This window comes from Patagioenas fasciata, chromosome Z, assembly GCF_037038585.1.
Source record: "Patagioenas fasciata isolate bPatFas1 chromosome Z, bPatFas1.hap1, whole genome shotgun sequence".
Lineage (NCBI taxonomy): Eukaryota > Metazoa > Chordata > Aves > Columbiformes > Columbidae > Patagioenas > Patagioenas fasciata.
In genome coordinates, this window is record NC_092560.1 from 71,358,813 (window position 1) to 71,384,577 (window position 25,765).

Sequence of the window (25,765 nt, forward strand, 5' to 3'; positions counted from 1 at the left end):
TCATAATAAAGAGGGATTTCAGGATTTTTTGTGCCTTATCACTGAAAAAAAATGCATATATCCATCTACGACTGCTCATTTTCTAGAGTAGAATTCTGCATTATCTGTGCAAGCTTATGGCTAATTGTTCTGCACAAGACATGGGTGTCTTATTTCCACTCACTACTTCAGAAACCCATTTGTTTTAATGTAGTTGCACATAGCAAGCTGTAAAGTAGGTTTTATGAAGCCAATAATGTAGATATAATACTTGAGGAATTCCTTTTTGTTTGGTTATATTTATTTTTCCAAACATTTTGTTTGAGAGAAAACGAGATTGCTATCTGCTGTTTCCTTATTTTTTTGCAGGAAAGCAAAGGGTTGTTGACTTCCTCTCCCCTCCCTTCCTTCCTTCTTTCTGAAGGTACTGTACTCATCTGAAAAAAAAAGAGAACGAAATGATTGTTCCTGTTCTCTTTCTTAAGTAGTTTGAAACACTGTCCCTGCTAGTTTTCTAAGTTTACTGCAATCTCTGTACGGGGGGAGGGAGAGAGAGGGAGAGAGGGACAGAGATTACGAACATGAGAGCAGGTAGAAAGCTTAGGGCAAGACTCCTTCCAGCCTCAACAACTGGTAAGTTAAGTAAGAATGCTTTTATGGTTAACTCTTTAGAAATGCAATACCTATGCTTTTGTATTAAGAAAAGGCATTAATCAGATACACATTTAACTGATAAAAAGATAATAACCATATGCATTGACAAGCAGCATATTTACATTATAGTTACGTGTAGTCTGGTTTTTAGATACTAGTGATAACAGCATACGTTTTAACCAATGCAGACAAGAAAATGTTTTCCAGTGAGGCTGATAATATTCATAACATGATCTGCTGTATATTTTGCATATACAGCTTCTGCTGCCAGAATCTTGTTACAGGCTGCACTAACTTTAACCTGAATGTTTCAGCAAGATTCACCGGGCCATTGTTGAAATAAAGAGAGAAGCTGTGTAATATGCAAATTGATGTATTTCATGTATCATCTGCCACTACTGAAGTCTGCATCAACCCACCAGCCTGTGATATAGTGGGAGAAGAATTACTACGGCTTTTTTTTTCTTTTTTTTTTGTCTTTCAAACTGTATTTAAGATATGGTAAGACAGTTTCAGGCTCTCACTTGGAAAAAAAGAAAAAGAAGTTCATGTTGCTTAGTATATAACCACACCGAGGCCAATCAACAATATTAGTAATAGGATGGACTCGAATGTTTATTTGTTGTTTGCATTGTTGTAGCTATCAATAATAATCTTCATGTTTGGCATAAATGCATCTGAATGATCAGAAGCGGCATGTAAAATGAGTGACAGAATGCAAGAGTATGTTTCAAATATTGGAAGAGAAAAATCCCCTCCCATGCGCGTATAAAAGAAGATTGCAGAGGTGGGGGAAAGAAGTAGGACAGGTGTCCATTTCTGTGCAGGAGATCTTGGTCATTTTCTGATCCAGTATTTCTTCAGGCTGCAGCTCTGTGAAGTGCAGGGTTGTGTGCAGGATGCCCAGAACCCATTCCGAGCAGCTCCAGAAGGCGGGAGGGCATCGTGCAGGGCTGGCAGGCAGCTCCAGCTCTCCCGCTCCTGCTCTGCTCCCACTGGGCACCTGGGCTGCGCTTCCTCCCGGGGACAGCCCTCTGCTCCCACCCCTCCGCAAACCAACTGGTGGAAAGGATTTTCTTCCCCCTCTCTCTGGTGCATTTCTGCACCCCATAGGAAGGAGTGATTTACCCCAAGTTCAGCCCGATTTCTGGGTAAGTTGTAGATTTACTTCACTTTAGGAGCGGCAGATTGATTCTGCCAAAGGCGGTGGAAATTAATTCTTTCTCAAAGTTCTGTAACTTAATGTTGCAGGTCAATCTAGTTTTGTACCAATTATTAGGTTTATTTGGTTATGCTTAACCTACAAAGGATTCTCTGCTAATGGCAAGTAGATGCCAGATGTTGCCATGAAAACCACATGCCACATGTTTTGCTCAGGATACCTGGATTTATGTTTTATGTGACTAAATACTGATTCAAATTAAATAGATTATTTGAAATACTATTTTGACAACTACTTATCAAACATATGGAAAACCACTTTTTATTTCAAGCTAGATGTAGAGAAGTCTTCTAAACACGGTAAATATGTAAGCTCTGCATTTCTAGTGGTATTTTGCTCAAACTGTAGAGTGTTAGTCTGGTTGCAATAATCTACAAGTTTTGATCTGGTTAGTTCAGAAATCCTGTTTACCATGTAGGTAAGGGCCAGTTGCAGCCTTTGGGTACAGATTTTGTTTCTGAAGATACAGAACATTTATGTATTATTGATCTGGACCACACATATGACAAATCCTTTCTCCGAGAGATTGTCTGAAGTACATAAAGAAGAATATATGCGTTCAAATTCATAGTAGGTGGACAAAAGCAGTACATGCTATTCTTAAATCTATTTCCCAATCATGAGTATACAGACAGAACATTTTAAAAGAATGTTTAATAATTTCACAGTAAAAAATAGACCTTGAATTTTGAACGTAGTTGTTAAATATCACCTATCACGTTTATATTTCTTTCAAATAATACATCTTTGCAATCATTTGGAGTTTATTTGTTTTCACACTGTACACTGGATTGCTAGGATAACTGTAACATGACTTAGTATAATAGTAATTTGTAACACAACTAATATTTTTCTTGAGGTGTCAGGAAAAAGGAGATATTTGGCTGATGTATGTATTATCCCACATTGCTGAGATATTTACAAGCAGAGAAGAATACAGTATGAGGTCAGATTGAGTACAGATCTACTACCAGCTTATGGCACAACCTAAATGTTTGTGAAATGAGTTTTAAGTTATTCACCTCAACATTATATTAAAAAATATAATATTGAAGCAATAAACTAAGAATAATAAGAGACTGTATATTTTGCTTAAAGTCTTATTGCTGCTATTGCTAAAAGCCATATTTATGTTTAAAGCATACATAAGTAAAAGGTCACTTAGTGTATGTCTTTTCCTAGACAATTATTTAAAACCGTTATTTTGATTTGATTTGTTCTCAATTACAATGAAACAAAACACAGGCAGATTTTTGCCTTTGTTCTGAAAAATATAACTACACTAATTATGACAAAGATGTTACAGAAATGAGTTTTAGCCCATGGAAAGCCACGTTGACAAGTCTGATTCAAAAAGCATAGAAATTGATAGAAGTTTTTCTGTAAATATAAATTCTCTTTTAGTATTTAGGACAGTCTTCTTTAAAGGTGAGAATTGTTGAGAACGTGAGTTTGGATACAGAGTAGTAGCACTGATTTACATGTCCAGCAACATTTTTGGTACCTTTAACACAGATTTTTGCCAAGGAGATAATTTGAATACTTGCACTTTAAGGGGCTTTTTTATTGTTTACTCATTCTTTCAATCAAACACTTCGATAAGAGCCTTGCCTTAGGCCTATCTGGCTGCAGAGCAGATTCTGGTGGACTAAGTGGCATGATGTGCATCTCACAAATGAACATATTGGCATGTCTTTTAGGTACCATTTCTGGTAATTCCAGATAGACATGCTGTATTTAGAGTGGGAGAAGAACAGTAGGATGAATCACGGTAGCAACCCAAGACAAGACACACATACAGAGGCAGAAGAGTACTGATTATCCCAGATAGCACTTGCATTGTTTCCAAAGCCTCAATGATGCAGAAAGACATGTATCTGAAAGGACACTCCACTCAGACAAATATCTCAGCACAATGCCATCCAGAGAATCTAAAGCAGTAAATGCTGCATAAGGTAAGAGGGCTCTTGTGTCGCCATGGTTTAAGGACAGAAGCCGGGCAAAGGTGTGTAGGGAAAAGTATCCTCTTACTAGTTGGTAAGAAATGATCTATAGCTTCTGAGCACTAATATATGTTTCACAGGAGTAACTAATGCAGTGAAACAAACGGCGCCTTCAAACAGACCTTGCAAGTGCTGTGCACACTGCTGCAGATGGTTGTAAAATTATTCATTTGTTTGATGGACTAATTTTATAGCCCAACCTATTTTTAAAAATAGACCCCTTGTTAAAACCAAATGAGCCTTTCCTTCTTTAATGCAGTAGTTTTCCCCAGTCTAGTTCACCATTCCAGAAGGCCACTAAAAAGGAAGCTTGCGGAAGAAAGAATTGTAGAGAGACAAGTAATATGAAACCTTTAGAAAGAAATAAACAAGTCTGGAAAAGAGATGACTTAGGGTTACCCTCTTCCTGCCGACAAGCTGATATTCTGAAACTGCGACTGTAGCTCTCCATGGCTGTAAAAGTGCAGTGGAATTTTATGGATGATATTCAGATTTTCATCCAACAAAGAGGCCTAAGTTAGTACTTACTGGCTATTTAAAGCACATACTGAACTGCATGCTGGATGGCTGATTTTTCTTTACATCTATCTGGCAGGGACTATTCCTTCTTGCCTGGCTCCTAAAATACTAATGATCCAGTGAACAATATTATTTAATCTTTGTTTTAGTTCCTTCCAAACTTAATGTTTTCATGATTTGCTTTTCTAAAATAAATAGTTTTATACTAGTGTTACTCTAATCTCAATAAGCAAACCACAGCATTTTCCTCTAAATCTACAATGCTCAATGTATTGTAAAGACTTCTAATGACATTGGAAGTAACTAAGCTAAGTAATCATGCATTAAAATATTTTCATGCTTCGAAGGTTATGGGAAGAAATTTGGCAAACATTTGATTTTTTTTTTTCTTTCACTCCTTATTTCCTGCTTTGAATGTTAGAAAGACATATCACTAATTATTTGAATGAAAGATGCAAAAAATATTATTCTTGCTTTCTTTTGTCTCTCTCTTCTACTACGAAAGCTAAAATACTGTCACATTTTCCTTCTGCTTTGTGGGTGTGCATGAATCAATGTGAGTTAAAATACTTAGGTGAAGAATGTGTTTCCTGAAAACCTATTTTCTCCTTGCCAATATTCATAAAAAGTAAGCTTGGAAACATCCAACTTTCCAGATGTTTAGGCTCATTAGCAGTACTAAAATTCAGAGAACACTGAAAAATACAAATGTTCATCTAATCTGGAGGTTCATTTAATTACAAAAAGCTGCAAGGTAAACTGAGTTTCATACATTGATAACATACTTTTTATCTAATGGATTCAAGAAAAGTACAACTGATTTGAAATTGAAAGCAAAGCTATGAAAAGGGTCATATGTTTTCAGCTGTTGTTCTTAGATGATGCTGTACTACAAGGAATACTAATGCACAGCAAGCAGGCATTACCCACTCAGTCCTCTGTCTGGAGGCCTGATGAAGAGTAGAAACCATCCAATTTTTCTGCATAGAAAGAATTCTGCAGAGTGGTGTTCCAAGGTAGAGGAGCAAGTGTGGTGGCTCTGGGATGGGAGCTCACAGCTCAGCCCCTCCTCAGGGAGCAGGATGTTGTTACCCCAGGCCCTCTGATAAGCCACAAGTGTGTTGACTGGGAGGGACAAGATGACTTGAAGTCTTCCTTTTCACTGGTTTGTTGCTGTTCATGATGGAGCAAAAGCCGCTTATGCTTTAGTCTTCCCTGGTTAGGGTTGCAATGTAACTGTTTGACTCTTTTTGTAGAGTCTAACATAAGACTCCTCCTTTCATTTTGTGGACAGATTTGTGCTTGATCTGCTACTGAAGTCTTGGTAAATTAAAACAAGTATGTGCTCTCACTAACATCCAATACACTAGATATAAACCAAACTCAAATTTACCAACTCTAAAGATATTCAGAAAGTTCACATTGGAATATAGTCAGTATTTCAGGTTTAGTCTTCTCACTAAGGTGCTTTCAAAAGCAAGTAGTGTTTCAGTTTCAGGTAAACAAGAAAAGGGGTTGTCTTTCATACAGTACTTCTCGGTAGCAGTGTATTTTTCTACCTGTCTGCTTTAAAGTATTTAGCATATGAATGCAATATCAGGATGTGAAAGAGAAAGAGATGACCAGTTTTTAGAACATCTGTCAGTATCTAAGGAACAGCAGGATTTGTTTGAACCATCTGATTGGTATCAGCCCACTCTGGGTTAGCTCCTTGATGCAGGTTTCTGAAGCCATGAAGAGCATCCTGTATTTGTTCAAAATTGTTGCCCTGTGATAGGAATTACAGAAAACTGCAGAGGGACTCCTGGAAGAGCCACCTGACAATTATATGCTCGCAGGTTTACTAGAAACTAAACCCATCTACTTATAAAGGTGAAGGAAAATAATGTGGTGTGGGGGTCTTGGGTTTTTTTTTTCGGTTGGTTGGTTGGTTTGGTTTGTTGATTATGGTGTTTTTTTGTTTGGTTGTTTTTTGTTTCCTGCTCCCCACCCCCGCAGCACCACAGCAAAGAATTATACTAGCATGACTGTTATATCATACAGGTTTTCTGCATAATGTTGCACTCACAATATGGAGTCACCAAGGTTTTCAGAACCTTTTTATATATCTGCAGGTAGCCTTTTGTCTAGATGCTATGAAGCAGCCACATGCATCAAAGAAATGGTGCTGAGCGACCCCTCTTCCGTATCTCCTCTCCCTTCTGCCTTTTGACCCCAAATACATTAATGTCTTCTTTCCTGTCACACAAAAACTGGAACACCCCTAAGCTTAAGCTGTGGGTAAAGAAATGCAGTTGAACAGCTGTCGCTGTATTTTGTAGGCAAATGGTCAGGCCTTGAGATTGCCTCTAATGATTGCAGTGAGGGTGTTCACTAGATCATTCACTACGAGACACAGCAAAAATGCACAGACAGGCATCCAGTGGAAGGCACTAAACCTGGTCAGGACAGCAAATCAGAACAGAATTCACATGATTATTTATCCTCTGAGTACTGTCCCTTTGCCCACAACACAGTCTCACCTGCCACCATTCCTCTCAAAACACAATAATTCAGATTTCCAGGGAAAATGTTCTGAACAGAATGTGTGGTGGTTTTTTTGGTTGTGTTTTTTCTTCTTTTTTGGGGGGAGGGTGGGTGTGGATTCAGAGGAAAAGTTACATTAACATGTAAGATGATTTTTACAAACCTTATTTTATATTGTTGGTTAGCCATTCTTAGACATGGGGTAGGGTCACAGTGGTTTGATGCTTTTCTGGTTTTCTTTTTCTTATGATGAATATCTGAACTTAGTATCCAAAACAAGTGTTTGGCATCACTAACAGTGAAGAATTAGTAAAAATTAGTACAGATTTCCAACTATGTTGAGTTCCTTTTATCTCTCTTTTTTTTTTTTTTTGGCAAAAAATAATTTCTTATTTGTTTGTAGCTCTAGCCTCTATTCCAGTATCTGCTGATGACATTTGGCTAAGTCTGAGCTGCCATTCTCACTCCATATGTTAGTTTATTGAATTCAGTAAAACTGGCATTTTAAATCTGTTTCAGTTTAGAATAATTAACCCCAAGAATTTCTCCCTGTTAGCTGATTTACACAGAGATTTGTTTTCCAAGTGGTCGAAGTGACAGAAGCAATATAAAATTTGTTTTACATTTCAGATTCCGTTTAGTTGTGTCAATAAGATATTTCTGATTTTTAAAAATTTCCAGGAGTTAAAAAACAATTAAAAGAAATATGCAGGATGCATTTTGGAGATCAGACAGAAAAATCGTTTGCATTTTGCTGTACAGTCAAGAAGAAGATTAAAATTTGGCATCTCAGGAGAAGGATAAAGCTAGAGAGGAAGTAATCTTAAATTACTTCCTCACAAGCACTTTGTATGATCAGTCAGAAATACCATTTTATGCTGCAACTGAAGAACTAAATATATTTCTCTTTAAACAATATAGGTTGGTTTTAAAAAATCAACTCCCATTTGAATGCAATTCTGGGATGTATGTGAAGGAGGCAATTTTTCTGAACAATAAGAACGTATTTTAGTTCAACATGGTTTCTGTGCTATAATACAGACTTTATGCTCTGGAAGGCTAGAAAGCAGAGCTTCCTATTCACAGTGCATACATATCAAAAGTAGTTTCCTCCAGAGTCCCAGTAACTTGCCTAAAGACCCATTTTTAACTCTGTCTCATTGCCCATGATTCTTAGTCTTTTCTATTTGGGTATCAACAGGATAAACACAGTGGTGTCCTAGGAACAGCACTGACATCTCTCATTCCTTTGCCATGTTTTCTATTGAACTTTGTTCAGAGGGAAATGTCTAAGTCACTATTGAGCCAGCTTGATTGCAAGAAAGTAAGAGAGGTTAATAGGGATTAATTAGTCTTTTCAGCCAAGCAGGTTTTCCATCAACAATTCTGCTCAAATTTCAGCTGAAATCGAATTTATTAATCTTTTCTAAATGACTAGGAAAGCATCATCTGGTAATTACTTTTAATGAACTGGACACCACGAGAAGTGTTCAGTAGCAGATATATTTTTCCTAATTCTGTCAATTTCTGTAGGAAACACTTCTTTCAGTTCTTGTAGAATATACCATGTCTTACTGGAACACACAATACCTGCCACTGTAGTGACCTTCAGTTTTACTAGAAGTTTTGAATAGTGTGACACAAAGAACTGAACACAAAATAAATACAAAAAGTGGTGGCCTTGCTGAAAAATAATAATACACCCCTGTCACGGTTTCTCTTAGCTCATCCCTGTACACAAAACCAGGACAACCCCCAAGTTTTAATAAAGCTAGGCTTTCACTACAAAACAATCTGTTTTGTAGATTTTGTATGAAAACTCTCTCATACAATCCTCTGCCCTTCTCTAACTATACGCACACATTTTACCTAGTAGTTTCTTTTTGATCTGTTGTTTTACACATGCAACATTCAGAAGGTGCAATTGCTTTCCCACACATTAACTGCTAATGGTGTGGGAGGTTGCCAGTGGGCTACTTGAAGAACCAAAGCTGAAAGTGGCCCTCAGCTACCCCTTAAGATAATGAAGAGGTGGGAGGAGACCAGACCATCTCCCTGGTCTCCATAGAGGTGATAATGACACTGGGACTACAGTAGGAAGGAAAGCTTAATCTATTTCCTTTTTAAAGGTCATGAATGCTAGTGAAAGGTTTGCTTTCAAAACAACAGCACAAGCAGGACAGCATCAAGGTTATGGAAGGGTATGCTTTTGTGACCATACTAATTTTGGGTGTTTTGCACAGCTCCCTTATTTTTTTTATAAGTAATACTGCTCTCTACATCTCAAAACCTCTCTGTCTGCACTCTATACTGTTTAATCATTTTGCTTTTTAGTGGAAAGATTCCATCCAAAGTGTTCCTCCAAGAACTCCACACTCTATTCAATATTACTATTTTACTTACAGATCCTTTCTTATATTCATGTTAGTTATTTGTTCTTCAGTTCACTCTGATCCTGATAATATCTGTATGGTGAGAAAAAACAAACAAACAAAAAGACCCCTAAAACTGCCTTACTGTTATTTGATAATTTTCCAGGGAAAAAACTTATTTAATACATAGGATCCCTGTGGTGCCAAAAATGCACCATTTTAATTTGCAGCAGCAGATATGGAAGCAGACAGGAAACAGGAATGGAATGATAGGACTTCTATAAACAGTGAATAAAGTGACTCCACATACTTTATAGAGACAGGGACAGATCCAAGTTCCAGCCTCTGACATGTCCTCCTTATCCAATTAAGAAAATGAAGAAATTTGTCTTACTGGCATCACCTCATAACAGTCAAATACCAATTCTTGTTCTCAGCTGCACCTCTGATTTTACATAATGATTTCAGGGCAATGTGGATGATGCCAGGGAGAGAATTAGGGCAGTTACTTAGGATGAATCACTGCCATTGTTTAATTAAGTAATTATCTGAGCTGGCCAACCCATTGTTAATTCCAACAACTAGTGAGGGCAGGATCAAATTGCATTTCCACCCCGTCTGCTGGCACCAGCTAAACTTTACACATTCAAAACTCTGCTATGCGTGTGCTCCTGATGTCACCATCCTGGATAATCTGGTTTTAGCAGGACAGGGTCTGGAAACTCAGTATATCTATGCCCAAATGCAGGGATCCAGTCCTGTAAAAATACTCATGTGAAACTGAATATATATCAATTACATAAAATTCAGTGCAAAATATAACCTTATGAGGTGGGAGATTTTGACTAATTTTCCTCCTTCCCCCTGAGAGATTTGGACGTGTGTGAGTAATCCGGACTATTATGCACAAAAATTAAGTGCCAAGGTGCAGGAGGCAGAAGTAAGTCAGACTCAGTAGTCTGCTGCAGACTCCATCCTCTCGAGAGGTAGTTCTGGGCCACCTACAGGTGTTGCTACTGCAAGTTTATTGAAAAGTCACAAGTTAAAGGTACTTCACCCTCCTGAGTGATGGCATTTATGGCTCAGCTAGTGTGTCAGGTTCCTTTCAGTTAATCCTGTTTTGTAATACCTTTCCTGTGGTACCAAAACTCCAGAAGAAGAGTCTGAGGATCCCTAATGGGTGAGTGCAATTTGCCAAGGTACGACCTCAGCCTAAACTCAAACCTATACTCATTTCCTTGACAGCAGCTCTCAGTACTCAGCCTCGTGTGTTTGTTTTATTTTCAAAACAGACAAAACTAGTCTGGGGTACCTAAGATAATTTCTTCTTCACATGAACACAAGTGCCTTCAAGAGCAGAGTGCTGGTTAGCCTGCTTGAGGCAATAGTCCACCTATGTGTATCCTCCAAACCTCTGTTCAGAGTATGTATATATTTAGCTTTCTTGTTTGGTGAATAAAAGGGAGGCATTGTACAATGTACTCTAACCAATAAAAACTATACAGTTCAAGGGTTATCAGCAAAAATGATCCAGCTTTACAAGGGCAACAGATCAGTTTCTGAAGATGGGAGAAATAGAAGCAGTATGGGTTTGGCAATTCAGGGAGTGGTGGGGAGATGGAAAGTGGGCCATGCTTGAAATAACCTACAGTACACACGGATTTCAGGGTACTTTAAAGACAAACCACAGAAATGTTTCAGGGTGGAAGTGGATTGAGAAGAGTGTAAGTGAGCATCTCTACCGCACCGTGCAGCCCTCAATGCCCTGACTCCTCTCTGAATCTCAGGAGCTACAAGACTCTCCATCAGAGAAATCAGAAATACCTCACTTCTCCAGGACACAGCTACCAATTTCTGTACAGCCCTCAGCCCACAAGAAACACCTGTCTTTGGATTTTTATATTAAGTAACTTTTATCCAAATCTAGCCTTCATAGAAGAATTAAAAAATCAGAATACAACATGGGAAAATCTCTGAGCCACAGCCAGCTGGTGGCCTGATTCTGGAAAACCATCATCATACTCCTTTTGTTTTTTATATTCTTCAAAAAACATTGTCTTGGATTAGCTACACTACTAGCCTGAGCTGATATGTCTCTTTTTGCATCCTCCTGCAGCTCCACAGCAGCTCCTTTTCAGGCTACACTTACCAGGTTTCTGCTGGTGAAAAAAAGAGAGGCAAGAGACTGGGTGAGAGCCCACCCTGATGTGGGCAGAGATGAGGCAGGGCTGCGCTATGGATGCAGAGCCGGAGATGTGACAGCCAGTGCCTGCTCCCTCTCCCCTTCCTCTCCATCCCAAAGCAGCCTTGAATTCCCTGTTTGCATCAGAGGATCAGGCAGGTGGAGGTGCTCAGCTGAGGAGATACAATCTTTGTCCCCTTACACGCTAAGACCAGATAACTTGCTCTGCCTTTCAGGCTCCCACCATGTGTAGCTGTGGTTTGGGGTAACTTTGTGCAAACACCTATAACTTCAGAGACTGTGGACTTAACATCCACTTTGTTAGTCAGGTTATCTATGACCATTTTAGCAGAAAGAATCGAGAAGCAGAGAGGGAGTGAACCACAATGGAATAGAGAAGTGAAGATGGAAGGGAATGTAAGAGCAGAACTAAGAAAAATCACAAAGAGGAAGAAAAAAAGAAAGAAAAGAAAAAATGGAGAAAGAAAGGTGTGGAAAAGAGGACCCAAAATAGCAGCAAGCCTAAACTGTACTCAAACGGCACTTTGTATGTACATTGAAATGACTGGACATGGTCTGTGTGGCTAAAATCCTGCTAGGGGCATTACCAATAAGGCCCTATTGCAGATGTTCAGTGGTTAACCCAGCCATACTGCTCTGCGACCTCCACCCAAATCTCTTGTTAGACAATAGAAAAGTAATGTAAATGATAGCAAGGGTTTTGCCAAACTAAGCACAGAGCACACATAAAAGCAGTGAGAGAGATAGCAAACCATGCTGCTAAACTGAGAATGCAGCACTCATTCTGGAGGGAGGAAAAGTATCTACAGCTATCTCACCACAGCAGCAGACAATTTTTAATTAAAAAAAAAAAAATCTAAACAATATCACCACTGTTTTTCAAATTATGTCATAAACAATTCTATAAGCACATGTGATGCCACCAACAGTGACCTGGCTTTGGCAGGGTAGGGGTGGGTCTTCTCCAGATTTTCAATGGAGGAAATATCAGAATCTAGTTTAATATTTTCAATAATTATCAGAACAAATATGATCTGTAAGTTATGAAAAGGTGAATGTGCATTCATTTTGATATTTTGAGCATTTTCACTATTACAAGAAATACCCAAGTAACTATACTAGCGTAAAAGTAATCATAGTGTCTTGCTTCCTGGAAACTGAATAGAAAAACAAGCTACACATGCATCCAAGATGGCTACAAAAGCCACTCTATAAGCAGTACAGGCAAGTGGGCATGTTGCCTATGCTTCTGTATTTTCCAGCCACAATAAAACAAAAATTGTGTGAGCTAAACCATTATAATTTAGGAATAACAAAGAATACAGGGAGGGTATTTGTCTTGCACAATTTTCTGGGAGAAGACCAATTTCTTTGTCCTGGTGTCATCTCCCAGACACAGCTACCCTGCATAGGAAGCTCTTAGAGCAGATGGAATCTCCAAAATGATCACATTTCAAATATTAAACAAGGAAGACATGCCAAAACAGAGTCAGTGAAAAAAAAATGTTATTTAGTATATAAGATATATTTGAAAGTTCAGTGCTTGTTGCATCTCTTTACTGCGTCATGTTAAGCTGCTCGATTATGTCAGATTTTTTACTCAATTAACTTTCTTAGGTGTGTAATTGTACAAGTTTGTCTACAAAGGTTACCATCTGTTAACATATTGTCTTAGGATATGAGTTATATTTTTCCATTTGCATACAACACATTTGTCAAAACTATCACTTTTGGTCATGGTATAGATCGGGTTATATCTCAGTGGACAACAGAACAGATAACAAATAACAAGGAAAATTGTGAAGGATTAGTTCCAGAGTTTATTTGGTGTCTTTTCATAAACCTTAGTGAGCTCTAATTATGCCCTAGGAAGAGTTAGCCATGTTATCAGTTTTCATTTACCAAGCACTTGCTGAGAAAAAAAAAAAAAGAAGAAAAAAACAGTTGATGGAAAGAAGAAGTTTTATCCTGAAGCCTGATACCAGCAGATGAAGGTAATTTCCCAGGGAGAAGTGAAAAGACATCAAGCTCCTCAACATTATCATAGTAATGTAGGAAGAATAAAACCTGATCTGGTTCACTTCTCTTTTTCAGTCATTCCAGATCATTTTAGCGAACAATTGTTTACCTGTTTCCCATTACAATTCTGTTAATGATGGTAATCCAAAAGGGGAAGAGAAATATTTATGGCGATATATTTATCTTAATAATGCTCTCCATTTAAGTAGGCATCTCTCTCATAAAAAGAATTATATCAGAAGACAATTAAGCTCATGATTAAATCATGGACTTCATTTGACACGAGGCCTATGTGCATGTGAGAGAGAGAAAACATATGTTTGTAGAAGTGGTATTGGAAAAGATTTGACTAAACTCCACAATGGCTATTATTCCCACCTCAGGTCTGTTTCTTTTTAAGGGTTCCTCAACATTTGTCTCTCCATAATCAGTGTCTGCACTCATGGATTTTGGATACTTTCCCTAAATTCGTTTATTTTTGCCAGGTAGTCCAAATTTCTCTCTTCTCTAGGCTCCACACAGCGACAGAAAAAGTGAACTCTTCATTGAAAATGTAAATCACCATTTAAGATACCCTCAAATAATGTAATATAAAGACTTCAAGGCTAATTTGGTCTCTTAACATATCCTTAGTTTATATATAACATGTGCTCAGTTTATATAATCAGTTTGAGTATATTAACCAATACTCATGTGTATGTTAATGAAGTAAATTTTTCAAATTTGTGTGCTTGAAATGTGGATATTTATGCCTGGAGAACATGAATGGAAAATACAGCTTGCATGGACTTCTCTAAAGAATAAGACAGTAGAGTTGACACTGATTTTAGGGAAGTTACAGTATGGGTTTGAATGTGATCTTCTACCTTCTGCTCTCCTCTAAAGGCTATAGTCACTCAGCCCTACAGTAAATAAAATGTGTCAATTTGAAAAACAAAAACACCTTCTACAAATAACCCATTATTGACTAACAACGGCAGTTTAAGCCAATACCTAGTGAACCTGGTATTGAAATAACTCTTTGAGCATATTTAGAACTTCTTGTCATTCCCAAGGCAGCACCTGCAAACAAAGATCTGGCTGTACAGCTGACAATCAGGTACATGTATTTCACAGATATGGAATATTACTATGATCTTGTCCAACTTTTTACTCAAGACAGACTACAAAACCAGGAAAACAGACAAGATGCACTTGAAAATTGCAGGTCAAAAACATCCACATTATTATTTTTCAGCTTTCCAAAATCATGAAATTCCCAATAGAAAAGGAAATTGGAAATGACATTATTGTAGGACTTCACTCACACACTGGAGGCAGCTGGAAAGGCTACATTAAAAGAAGTGGAAGAGAAGGAAAAAAGGGTCTTATGTAGGGCTCATGCTGCCATTGAAGGAAAGTAGCAGGGAAAATCATAAGGAGAAATCAGATGTGTACTAATTGAAAATACTTGGTTACCAGTAATAGACACATCCGTATTTCTATGTGTATTTCTGGCATTTTCAAAGTTTGGCAAATAAGCAAATGGACTGTAGGTTTGGTAGGTAGCACTGCTTCATCGTTGAAATGAGTTCATGGTAGCAAAGCCCCTTTGGTCAGACCCTGAGACCAACGTGAGTTTTGCATAAGTAACAAATCATTGAATACTAAGTAAAGAATTTGTTGCTTTGTTCAACAGCTGTGTGCCTGAACACATTTAAAATCAAAACAATACGGAAGTGTGAACTGAATGAAGGCGATCCCGTTAAACCTATTAAGACAACCATAACTACATCTACAGTAACAGTATGCAAAAGTCAGTGACTGAAAAAAAAACCCAGCTGGCTGTTCAATAAGCCTGAAGTTCTCCAATTGCTCAACTTCAGCTAAAGAAATGTAATATGGTGTCATTTGTCACTGATCCTCACCGCATCCAACACAGAAACAGCTGTCAGATTTCATTCTTTCCTTATAGATTCCAATATTTCAGGTCTCAAAAGAAGAGCAGGAACACATTCTTACAAGGCACAGTTTCTACAGTCATTCACGTTCAGTTTAACATGGAATTTCTCTTCTAGCTGAGAGACGCTGTTCAGTCTATCCAGCCACTTTCAGACTTCTTACACTTTCCTCTGTTTCATCTTCTTCTGAAACAAGTGCAAACCTCCTAATAAAGTAGCCCATTTCCCTTTGTCAGAGGGTACATAGCACTTTTTCTGATCTTGGTCTCATCTCTGGTTTTACCATTGTATTGCCTGAGGGCAAAATCAGAGCAGTAGTATTCAGTGTTTAAGTTTGACAAAGTTCATAACTTCATGTTTTTATTGCTAGGCCTATTATTGGCCTTTCATAGAGGCAGAAGAATCTTGGTTCTACTAAATTCATAAGAAAATATGCTGTTGACTTCAGTACAGAATATTAATTGGAGACTGCAACAATGTGTATGTTTTAGAGTGAATAGCATGATTTATGTCCTTTTAAAAATCCTTTGTCTGTAGAAATATGGTGTGTGGAAATGAGAAAGTAAATGATGATTCATGTTGTGTTAAAATCTCTTCCTCTTTTGTTAAAATTAACAATGTTACTAGCTGCTGCATAGATATTCTATTTTGGGAATACCTCAACAACTATCTGAACTCAGTGTAGCCTTTCTTCTATGAAAGGGCAGGGAGAGAGCTTATTTGTGGTACTAGGTTTCAAAATATTGTGTCTTCAAATATACTTATTTATATAAAGAAAGAAACTGTGAGGATGCTTGTCTGTTCTAAAATAAGCTAAATTAACTTTTGTTTTAATAGTCTCTGGAGTGCTAGATTTAGAGGGTTTTTTTTAATGTATAAGTGCCAATACAGCACAGAAACCTCTATCTGAGTGAGCTTTCCAGATGAAGATATCAAAACCGAGAAACCAAAACACTACTGACAAAAGCTAGAATTTTTAAAGTGTCTCACCGTTTAGCCTAACATCAATGTTTAGAATATGTGCTGCTGTGCTACACAGCATTACATTTTAAATAATGAAGTGCTGAAGAAAGAAAGAAGTTTTAGAATGCTTATATAAGAAATACAAAAGGTCTGTAAGAGATATTTAAAGCAAAAATTCTTCGGTTCCCCCCCTCTTATTTATTGTTCAGTATTAAAATGAGATCAGCTACTCCAGAGTCAGATAGAACAAAATTACTGGGAATCTGTGCTGTTAAAAACTTTAAAGTCATCTACTGAACTTGTCTAAAGAGAAGGGACTGCTCCTTAATGGTTTCTTGCACGGTTGCCATTCTGCAGTCTCTTCTGCAGTTTTCTCAGGACTTCCATTTTTGTGGAATTAAGTTCTGGTCAAGATGAAGATCATGCCTCCATTCAAACAGAAGATGAGAAGAGAGGCTACACCTAATCTTTCCTCAATTTCTACATCATGGGGTTTGGCAGATTGAAGAGGGGTGGGGGGGAAAGCAGCAAGGTGATCCATATTTCAATGGCAGATCTGTACTTTCCCTCCTCTTTTAGGTGCTCTTTTGTTGGCTTATATAGCACCTATCTGTGCTGGTCACTGACTGTTTAAACACTTTCACTTGTAGGCTTAGTCCCGTGATGTGTGTAGCCGTGAGCAGTGGAATAAACCCATGCCTTCAGTGAAAGCAGCCAAAGGTATGTACAGCAAGGAAATTATTTCTTTCTAGTAATTTCAAGCAGTCCTATAGCCTCTGCCATAAATCAATATTCCAGAAAAACTGAAATTTTGTGTAAAACAGGCTGTTGAAGAAGAGAGTAACCAGCAGCCAAGAGACAAGAAAGCAATTAGACACATTGCACTGTGAAGTCTGAGTAGTTTTGGCAGCATTTCAATAATCTAACAAAAGCAGTAAATAACATAGCTGGGTTCTCAATTGCTGTGGGTTTTCCAAAGCATTTTGTATGCCTATTGCTGGGAAATAATCAGATGCACAAGATGAAAGATATTTGAGGGACAGGCCTGTACTTTGAATGCAAGATTTTGGTCTACAGGCACATTTTATGTTCAAATTGTATGAGTTTAGCTTTGCTTAAAAAGAATTTTGAAAAAAACCACAACATTTTCCCTTTTGGAAAGAAGCAGAGTATTTTTTGTTAGTCAGAGGATTCTCTTCCCCTTCTCCCTTTTTAATAAGTCAAGCTTTTTTACCCAAAGAGTCTTAAAAGTCTAACTGTTCCTTATTTTGCCTAGGGAGCTAGGCTGACAAAGAAACACAGCAGAATGAATACTCCTGAATAATCCACTCTGATTGAACACACTCATATATATCCCATATATATACATACACACACACAGAAATATAATATCTAAGTTTAGTGTGTATATATGTGTACGCTATTACCATCAGAGAGCTAGGTACTGAAAGTCATATCCTGGCTTCGTTATTCAATATTTGTCCCCATTTCAAGTGATTTTTTTAGGCTTTTCCACTATCACAGGTGGTTTTTGAACCGTCATATCAGAGATCCTAAAATTTTTACTTCAATTACTACTCCTCCTTTAGGCATTGATTGATTCCTTTGTCTAAATTTTCCATCTTAAAGTTTGGTCACTGAGCCTTTGGCTTCACGCAGTATCTCAAAGATAATTCCACAATCTGCCCAGTTAGAAGGAAGTAAACTGTTTGCAAGCAGGTTTTTAAGATGCTTTTTCTTGTCCACAGACTAACTAGGTCGCAGAGATGTGTCTTTATCTATCTTTAGAAGCAGGTTTATCCAGCACAGAACTTCCTGAGAAAAAGAAACAGGAGTGTCTTTAGTGCTCTAACCACCTTCATGCTCTCCACCTAGCATTTCCAAGAATGGTGTTATAAATAGCTTCAACATATTGCAGGTGACAGAGGGAAAATATGGCTAGTTTTCCAACCCAACTTCTGCCTGGTTGGATACATGCATGTACACAAACCAACACACACGGTCAGATAAGTGCATCCTTAGAGAGCCAAGGCAAAAGGTAGCAGCATAATTTGAATCAAAATTCACAACAAACACTTTAGATGAACCCCAAATTCAGAAGTTCCCTGTATGATCAGCCTTGTCATACTGTACCACTAGAAAGGCTCCAGTTTTACAGTGAGGGTTTTATCCCCCCGTTTAGAATAAAAACGAAAAAAAACACAGATGCAGTCTGTAAAACTGAATGTGATTTGGAGAGTTGTCAAAGGTCTTTCCTCCCCCAAATCTGCCAGGTAAATATCTCTGGGATAAAAACAAAGAAAATAAATTAATCTCCGCCTTCTTATTACAATACAAAGTGAGAGAAGCCAGGAAACCCGGCGCAAAACCTGATGGTACACAGTGTCCTTAGATCACTTGGCCATTGTTTTCTCTCACAGTCACACATGTTAATGATGAAAAGACATTTAACATTTTTTGGCTTTGAATTTTCATGTCACAACCATAATAAATGTGCACATTATTGTTTGTATTGCCATATCCTTTAGATGCACCGCCAATTTCTAGAGCCTGCGCATGCACAGGCAAGGACAGGATTTTGCCCACAAACAGCCTGACTGAATTAAATTAAACAGAAACGTTGCCGTACAGATTCATCCGTGAAGTAGTGTTTCGTGGCACAGTGTGTTTGTGTTGTTGCAAAGGTGTTGTATGGGTCAGACTTGATTTAAACCACCAATTCTACCACAGGAAGACCAAAGCTTCTTTCTTCTCTGTGAACCAATTTAATTCTGCTTCATAATGCCTCTCTCATATATGGCCCAAAGATGTCCTTAGTTGCATTTAGTTAAAAAACATAACTTCCAAACCAATAATATAGGCAATAAAATGTTAAACCCAGGAGAACAGGAAGAAATAAAGAGATTTGGGATTTTGTTTGTTTTAAGGAATTTGAGCAACAAAGAAAAAAAGAAACATGATGAAGAATGAAGAAACAAGTTTTAACACGGACAGCACCCGAGCCTCTCCCTTCTCCCACTGCCTACAGCCGCTAAGCCCTGTTATGAAGCCACACAGAACAACTCAATTTGGTGAAGAATTCAGACCACACCTCTCACATTTCCGCTATGGCCCTCCTCCTTTTGGAGACATGGAAACTTTCCAGGGGTCCTTGGAAGGAGGGTCTCGGAAACGCAAGAGCATGCCAACAAAAATGCCTCCTTCTATTGCTCTTGAGGGTTCATCATCACCACCAGACAGATCTGAAGATCAGAGTGACATAGGCTCTTCCGGTCTCCCCTTGATGTTCCAACAGCCAGCACAACCCAAGTACAGTTCCCAGATGATTGACCTCTGCAACTTTGGTTTCCAGTTCTACAGAAGTTTGGAGCACTTTGGAGCCAAGCCCATTAAGCAAGAACCAGTGAAACCTAACACAGCATGGCCAAGTAGCCCAGCATTCATGCAGGCTCCTTACTCTTACTACCCTAAAGTCCACCCTGGCTTAATGTTTCCTTTTATTGTGCCACCCAACTTTCATTTTAGGAACCCCATTCAAACGAAAAGACCTCCAGACCCACCCTTCAGGAGGGCTGAAGTAAGAGAAAGTGGTGAAAATAAACAGAAAGTGGAGAGAGTAGATGTCAACCTTCAGATAGATGACAGCTACTATGTTGATGTGGGTGGTGAACAGAAACGCTGGCAATGTCCCATGTGTGAGAAGTCCTATACATCCAAGTACAATTTGGTCACCCATATCTTGGGGCACAGCGGCATTAAGCCACATGCTTGCACCCGATGTGGCAAGCTTTTCAAGCAGCTGAGCCACTTGCACACACATATGTTGACACACCAGGGCACCCGGCCACATAAGTGCCAGGTGTGCCACAAAGCTTTCACTCAAACCAGTCACCTTAAGAGGCACATGATGCAACACAGTGACATCAAGCCTTACAACTGCAGGATCTGCGGCAGAGGTTTTGCCTACCCCAGTGAGCTGAAGGCACATGAATCTAAGCATGAGAGTGGCCGAGAAAACATCTGTGTGGAGTGTGGTCTGGACTTCCCAACCCTGGCCCAGCTGAAGAGGCACTTAACAACCCACCGTGGCCCTATACAGTACAATTGCACCGAATGTGATAAGACCTTCCAGTACCCGAGCCAGTTGCAAAACCACATGATGAAGCACAAAGACATCCGCCCGTACATCTGCACCGAATGTGGCATGGAGTTTGTGCAGCCCCACCATCTCAAACAACACTCCCTAACTCACAAGGTAAGCCAGCACGGGTTGCGCTCTCACCTTGCATCAGAAGGTAGTGTGGGAATTGCAGGCCACGAAAGATACACCAATGTATCTCCTTGGAAAGAAGGTAATTAGTCTACAGACCCTCATGCTGGCCCTTTGCCATCTGGAGAGTTTTATGCAGAGTAAAAACCCCAGCAGCACTGGCAATAGTAGAAGCTAGGTATCTTAGTCAGGCTTAAGAAAATACATACAAAAACAGGAGTACAATTAAACCACCTGTATTGCTTCCCAAAACTGTATTTACATCTCTCCATTTCTGGGTTTTATTTTCAGGGTGACCTTCTGTAGCATAACATAATTTTGTAGAGCTGTGTAACAGCCCCAAAATTTTAACAGAAATTTTCTACTGAAAAACAGATGTATGTTTTTTCTCCCTCAACTGGGAAGTAGGTGGATTTGTGATAGGTTGTACATATGCAGCAAAAGAAAATATATATTACTCATCTGATTTTCAAGAATCATTATGATGTGACATTTAGGTGAAAAAACCCAACCAACCAACCAAAAAAAAAACATAATAAAAATTTCCCTTCATGCCTAAGTTATTCAGAATTCCAGTTAATAAAATTGGACAAGCAGGACCTTTACCCCAGCCAATTCATATCAAGTGGCAGTCTTGCCACTGCTGACAGCAATGACAGCAGAGTCATTGTAGGCTAGGAGAGGGCTTTGGAACACATCCACAAAGACCACTTTCAAAAATAGAAAAAATGTAACTACTCCATTCAAGAATGTCTAAAACTAGTTTATCTGCCTTTACAAAACCCCACACATTTTTATAAATATTTGCTTCCAATTTTTGCATATTTTTTCCTTTAACACTTGAGTTTTGGCTTTTATACAAAAAACATTAAAAATACAGAAAGTCACAGCATTTTGGTATTTTAGACACATTTTCTTATAAAAATCAACAATCTTCACTTCCACATTTGCTTTTTCTTCTCTATTACAAGATTATGATTTCTGCTCTTTCTGGAGATTCCCTGGGCTTTGGATTTACCGTGCAAAAACTCTACTAATTTAAGACTTGGTAGTTTTTTTGTTACAGGAAGTGCAATGCCCCTGGGCCTTCAGAGTGCTTCTGCTTCTTTGTCCACAGCTGCAGGTGGATTCAGCTGCGAACATATCTAACAGCACTTAGCTGCCCAAATGCAGCTTCACATCAGATAGGCAGACACTTTGAGTTGCTGTTGGTCTTCTCAGTTTTTCCTTTGAAATCAGCTGTGAATACTTCTGACTGTTAAAAAGTAGATATTGTTTCAAGTCTTCTGTGTAATGGTGGTCTGTAGGAGGAGTAATAGCTCTTGGCACTTCACTAGGAAATTCCCATTATCTTCAGCAAGTTATACTGAAACTCTTAGAGTGTTTAGTGGTAAATTCAATTATTTTCATAGCATCCAAATGACTTTTTGAGGAGCTGTTAGGTAGGCCACATGGCTGTGACCCAAGATATTGAATTATGTAGTAGTATATTGGCTGGATGGCATAAAAGGTGCTAGAAATGCTCTGTAAACATGAGATAAAATGATGTTGCTCCGTTAGGGTCAGTGCAAGTCCCACTAAGAGTAAACAGTTTTTAGTCTTTGAATGTAATATGTACATCCTTACTTGGTGACACGGCTTGACTACTGCTTGGTTATTTCAGATCATTTTCTGTAGCTATGCCTTTTTTTAGAAGCCAATGACTGTTCAGTTACCACAGGCAAACACTACTTTAGTCTCTTATATGTTAGCTTTTGTTCTTGGTCAATAAGTGTACACATTTGGCCAATACTTTACATAAGCAGCAAAGCAGGACAGAGAAGCTCTGCTATTATGTCTCATTGATTTGTAAACATCATACTGATGGAAACAAATCTAATTATTTCAGTAAGCTTACACATTCTTTTCCTTCTTTGCTTCTCAGACTCTTACAAGAATTTGCTAGGAGAAAAATACTTAGGTATCTATTACTTGAGCAAATGATGTTAGAAGTGGAATAATTTATTGCCCGCTTTGCTAATGCAGAATAAATAATTCATAGATTTCGATACTGAAAATGAAATGATCTAGGAAAATTTCCATCTATAGAATTTTCTGATTTTTTAAAATTTTCTTGCAGGGTGTGAAAGAGCACAAATGTGGAATTTGTGGCCGGGAATTTACTCTGCTGGCCAACATGAAGCGACATGTCCTGATCCACACCAATATCAGAGCCTATCAGTGCCATTTGTGCTTCAAGAGTTTTGTACAAAAGCAGACTCTCAAGGCCCACATGATTGTTCACTCTGATGTCAAACCCTTTAAGTGCAAGGTAAGTGCATTTGGTGGCAGAGATGTTTACCCACTGGATATTTCTGTGAAGTCATCATCTTGCAATATGACAGAACTAGAAAAACAAGACTTCCTAACACATACTACAGCTGCATTTATACTAGCATAAAGTAGTCTGGTTTCATTTTGTGGTCCAGGTTCTGCTTAGGCAGCACAAAATAATGGAGGTAAATATCTGTGGTTTACTTCTTCCCCTTCAATGTTGGTAAATTTCACCTCAAAATATTTTTTCCGTTTGTGAGCATTTGGATACCATTGCAGTTTGAGTACAATACACATACCTGACATTTGCTTAGTACAGCCATCCAAACAGAAGTCTAAGTGTTTAACAGCTTGAAACACTGACTAAAAACATCAAGTCATGTACCCCACTGAGAACCATGGCAAAGCAGCAGCTATGATTTCATACAGTGATGCTATGTAACAGTTCAAGGAAGGACTCAAAGAAAGCCACAGGAAACTACAACTGCAGAAGATATTTGAATGGGCCAAATGTAATTACCAGACTGAAATGCAGAGCAGGACATCAGTATCCTAACAAAACAGCCTCTGAGACCATCTGGCCTTTTTAGAATCCTGTGGGAATTCTAGTTTACTGCCTCCCTCCAGCACATTGGAGGATGACATTCCCTTTCCATTCTCTCTTCTCTCCACTCCCCATAAACTTTTGAGGCTTTGGCTTTCTTGACAGTGCTCATCTCTAATATATTCTTCATGAATTATTCATGTTTATATTCTTACTCAGTATTGGACACTACATCTGTTTGTTTTGCTGCCTATCTGTTTCATCAGTGTAGTCATACCTCGTAAAGTCAGAGGTTGTAGGTTTTATTCCCACTTTGATCTGCTTTAAGAGGGCTATAAATATAGAGTGAACCATACTCCTAGTTTATGCCTAAGTAACTGAAGATTGATCTGGAAGCAATTTCTAGAACTCTTTCATCCAACATCTTTACAGAATTAAGTATCTTCTTAAAAGGAGTGTTCCACTGCGAAGCAGAGCTGGATGAAAAATCCTAAATGGAATTATTTTCACTTGAAAAATGTCACAGGAAAATATGGCATTCAGTGATAATTCTAATATGAAAATGTAAAAATGAATCTTTCGTCCTTCCTCATTTTACTTCGATAACTTTGGAGAATTTAACTTTGAAAAAATAACAGCAAAGCCTTTCAACTTCAGCACTTTGTTTCTTTTAAATTTATGTCCTATTAAAATGTTGTTTTGTATACTAGAACTTATGTTATTCTATGCTGATAAAATAGCTTTTGTCACTGAAATACTTATGTAGTTCCATGTCAAGTCTGCTGGAGACAGTCATACTTTGAGAACAACTGAAAACCTGTCTTCTTGTTCCCGTTTGGTCAGCATCCTTCTCTGATCCCTCAAATTTCAGAAAAGAAACTCAGTTGTTTTATCAGCTGTACTGGATGGAGTGTTTGAACCCACACTGTTTTTGAGATATGTGTCACTTGGCTGGAAGTTTATGTTCAGGTTAGGGATTGATGATGATGAACTGTTAAAACTTTGAGAAGGCAATAATGTGAGCCAGGAACTGGTGTACCACCGGTATGTTCTCCAACCAGTAACAAAAACTCTACAGGAACACCTGTTTTTCTTACTTTTTTTTTTTTTTTTTTTTTAAATTCTCTGTCCCCACCGGTGTTCCTAGGAAGAAAGAAACAAGCAAGCATAGTGAACTGGTTTCTCTGTGCCTGAAGGTGTATGAATCAACACCAATGCCCCTGAACAAAGTGGAGACCTGTAACAATAAGAAACGGGAGAATAAAGAATTGCTCTTCGGTGTTAGGAACATCCCTTGCTCCTCTGGCTGAGCCCTTCAAAGACTCGAGCAAGTATTTCTGGCTGGCATTCAGAGGGTTAAGGCAATGACCAGATAGCAGCCTTTTGGCACCAAGCTCCTCCTCAGCAGAAGGAAGGATATAGCTGTATGAACAGGCTGCTTAACAATGGCTCACATGTCCCCCGGGGAACCGCCTGCAAATAGATTTCATCTTGCTTTCTCTTGTACTTTTCAAAGCTTCCTGTTTTCTCACGGTCCTTTTGGACAGTTTACAGTCTTTCTCCCTCTCCCTCTCTCTTTGAGGAAAGGAACACCCTTCTTATGAAGAAAAAAAAAATAAAAGAAGAATGCAAGCAAAAGAGAGCACAGCGGTAGCCTTTATATTTCACCACATGAAATGGTTTTTTTACCTTTTTCTCACAGCAAAAGAAAACATGAGGCTTTCCTATGTGTCTAATCACAACTAAGCACAGACTATCTGAAGTGAGGGAGCAGCAAATAGTTGTCCCTTCTGTTTCCTTATCCAGCTGCAGCCTGGGTCTGTGTTTCATTTTTCACTGAAGAGTGAATTTCTCTTTAACTTTTAAAGGCCTGAGCCTGTGCTGCCCTGTCTATTTCTGTTTAAAAAAAACCCCATAAAAATACACTGAAGAGTTCTGAAAGAGTTGCACCAGCTGGTACGATAGTGCTAATTCTGATTCACAGAGAAATCTTCTATGAAATTTAGCTGCTTTTAGTGCTGCAGTCAGTAATGTCTCAGACCTCCAACAAAGAACGTAAAATACACTTTGCAGTATGTGTTTTGAACTCCATTTTTTCTCCCATCTGAAATCATGGGTTCACAACAGAAGTCAAAACCAAAGAAAACATGAGTTACCTCTCACTTTGGGAAGAAACAGAACACACAGACAAATCTAGAAGGGAGACAATTCATGTGGCGGCTTAGGAAGACAAAATCT

At 38.5% G+C, this 25,765-nt stretch overlaps 1 protein-coding gene across 2 annotated transcripts in view; it reads left to right on the top strand.

Moving 5' to 3' along the window:
* Positions 1 to 475: 475 nt before the first annotated feature.
* ZNF366 (zinc finger protein 366) overlaps positions 476 to 25,765 on the top strand; it is a 35,074-nt gene continuing 9,784 nt past the window's right edge. The window contains exons 1-4 of one of the 2 annotated variants that reach the window (XM_065861568.2): positions 476 to 612; positions 17,051 to 17,120; positions 19,328 to 20,655; positions 22,790 to 22,981. In XM_065861568.2, coding sequence (XP_065717640.1) covers positions 19,357 to 20,655; positions 22,790 to 22,981 — 1,491 coding nt within the window. In that variant the 5' untranslated portion in view covers positions 476 to 612; positions 17,051 to 17,120; positions 19,328 to 19,356. Of the gene's footprint in view, positions 613 to 1,521; positions 1,785 to 17,050; positions 17,121 to 19,327; positions 20,656 to 22,789; positions 22,982 to 25,765 lie in introns of those variants that run through there. The other variant, XM_065861569.2, reaches the window with a different exon arrangement.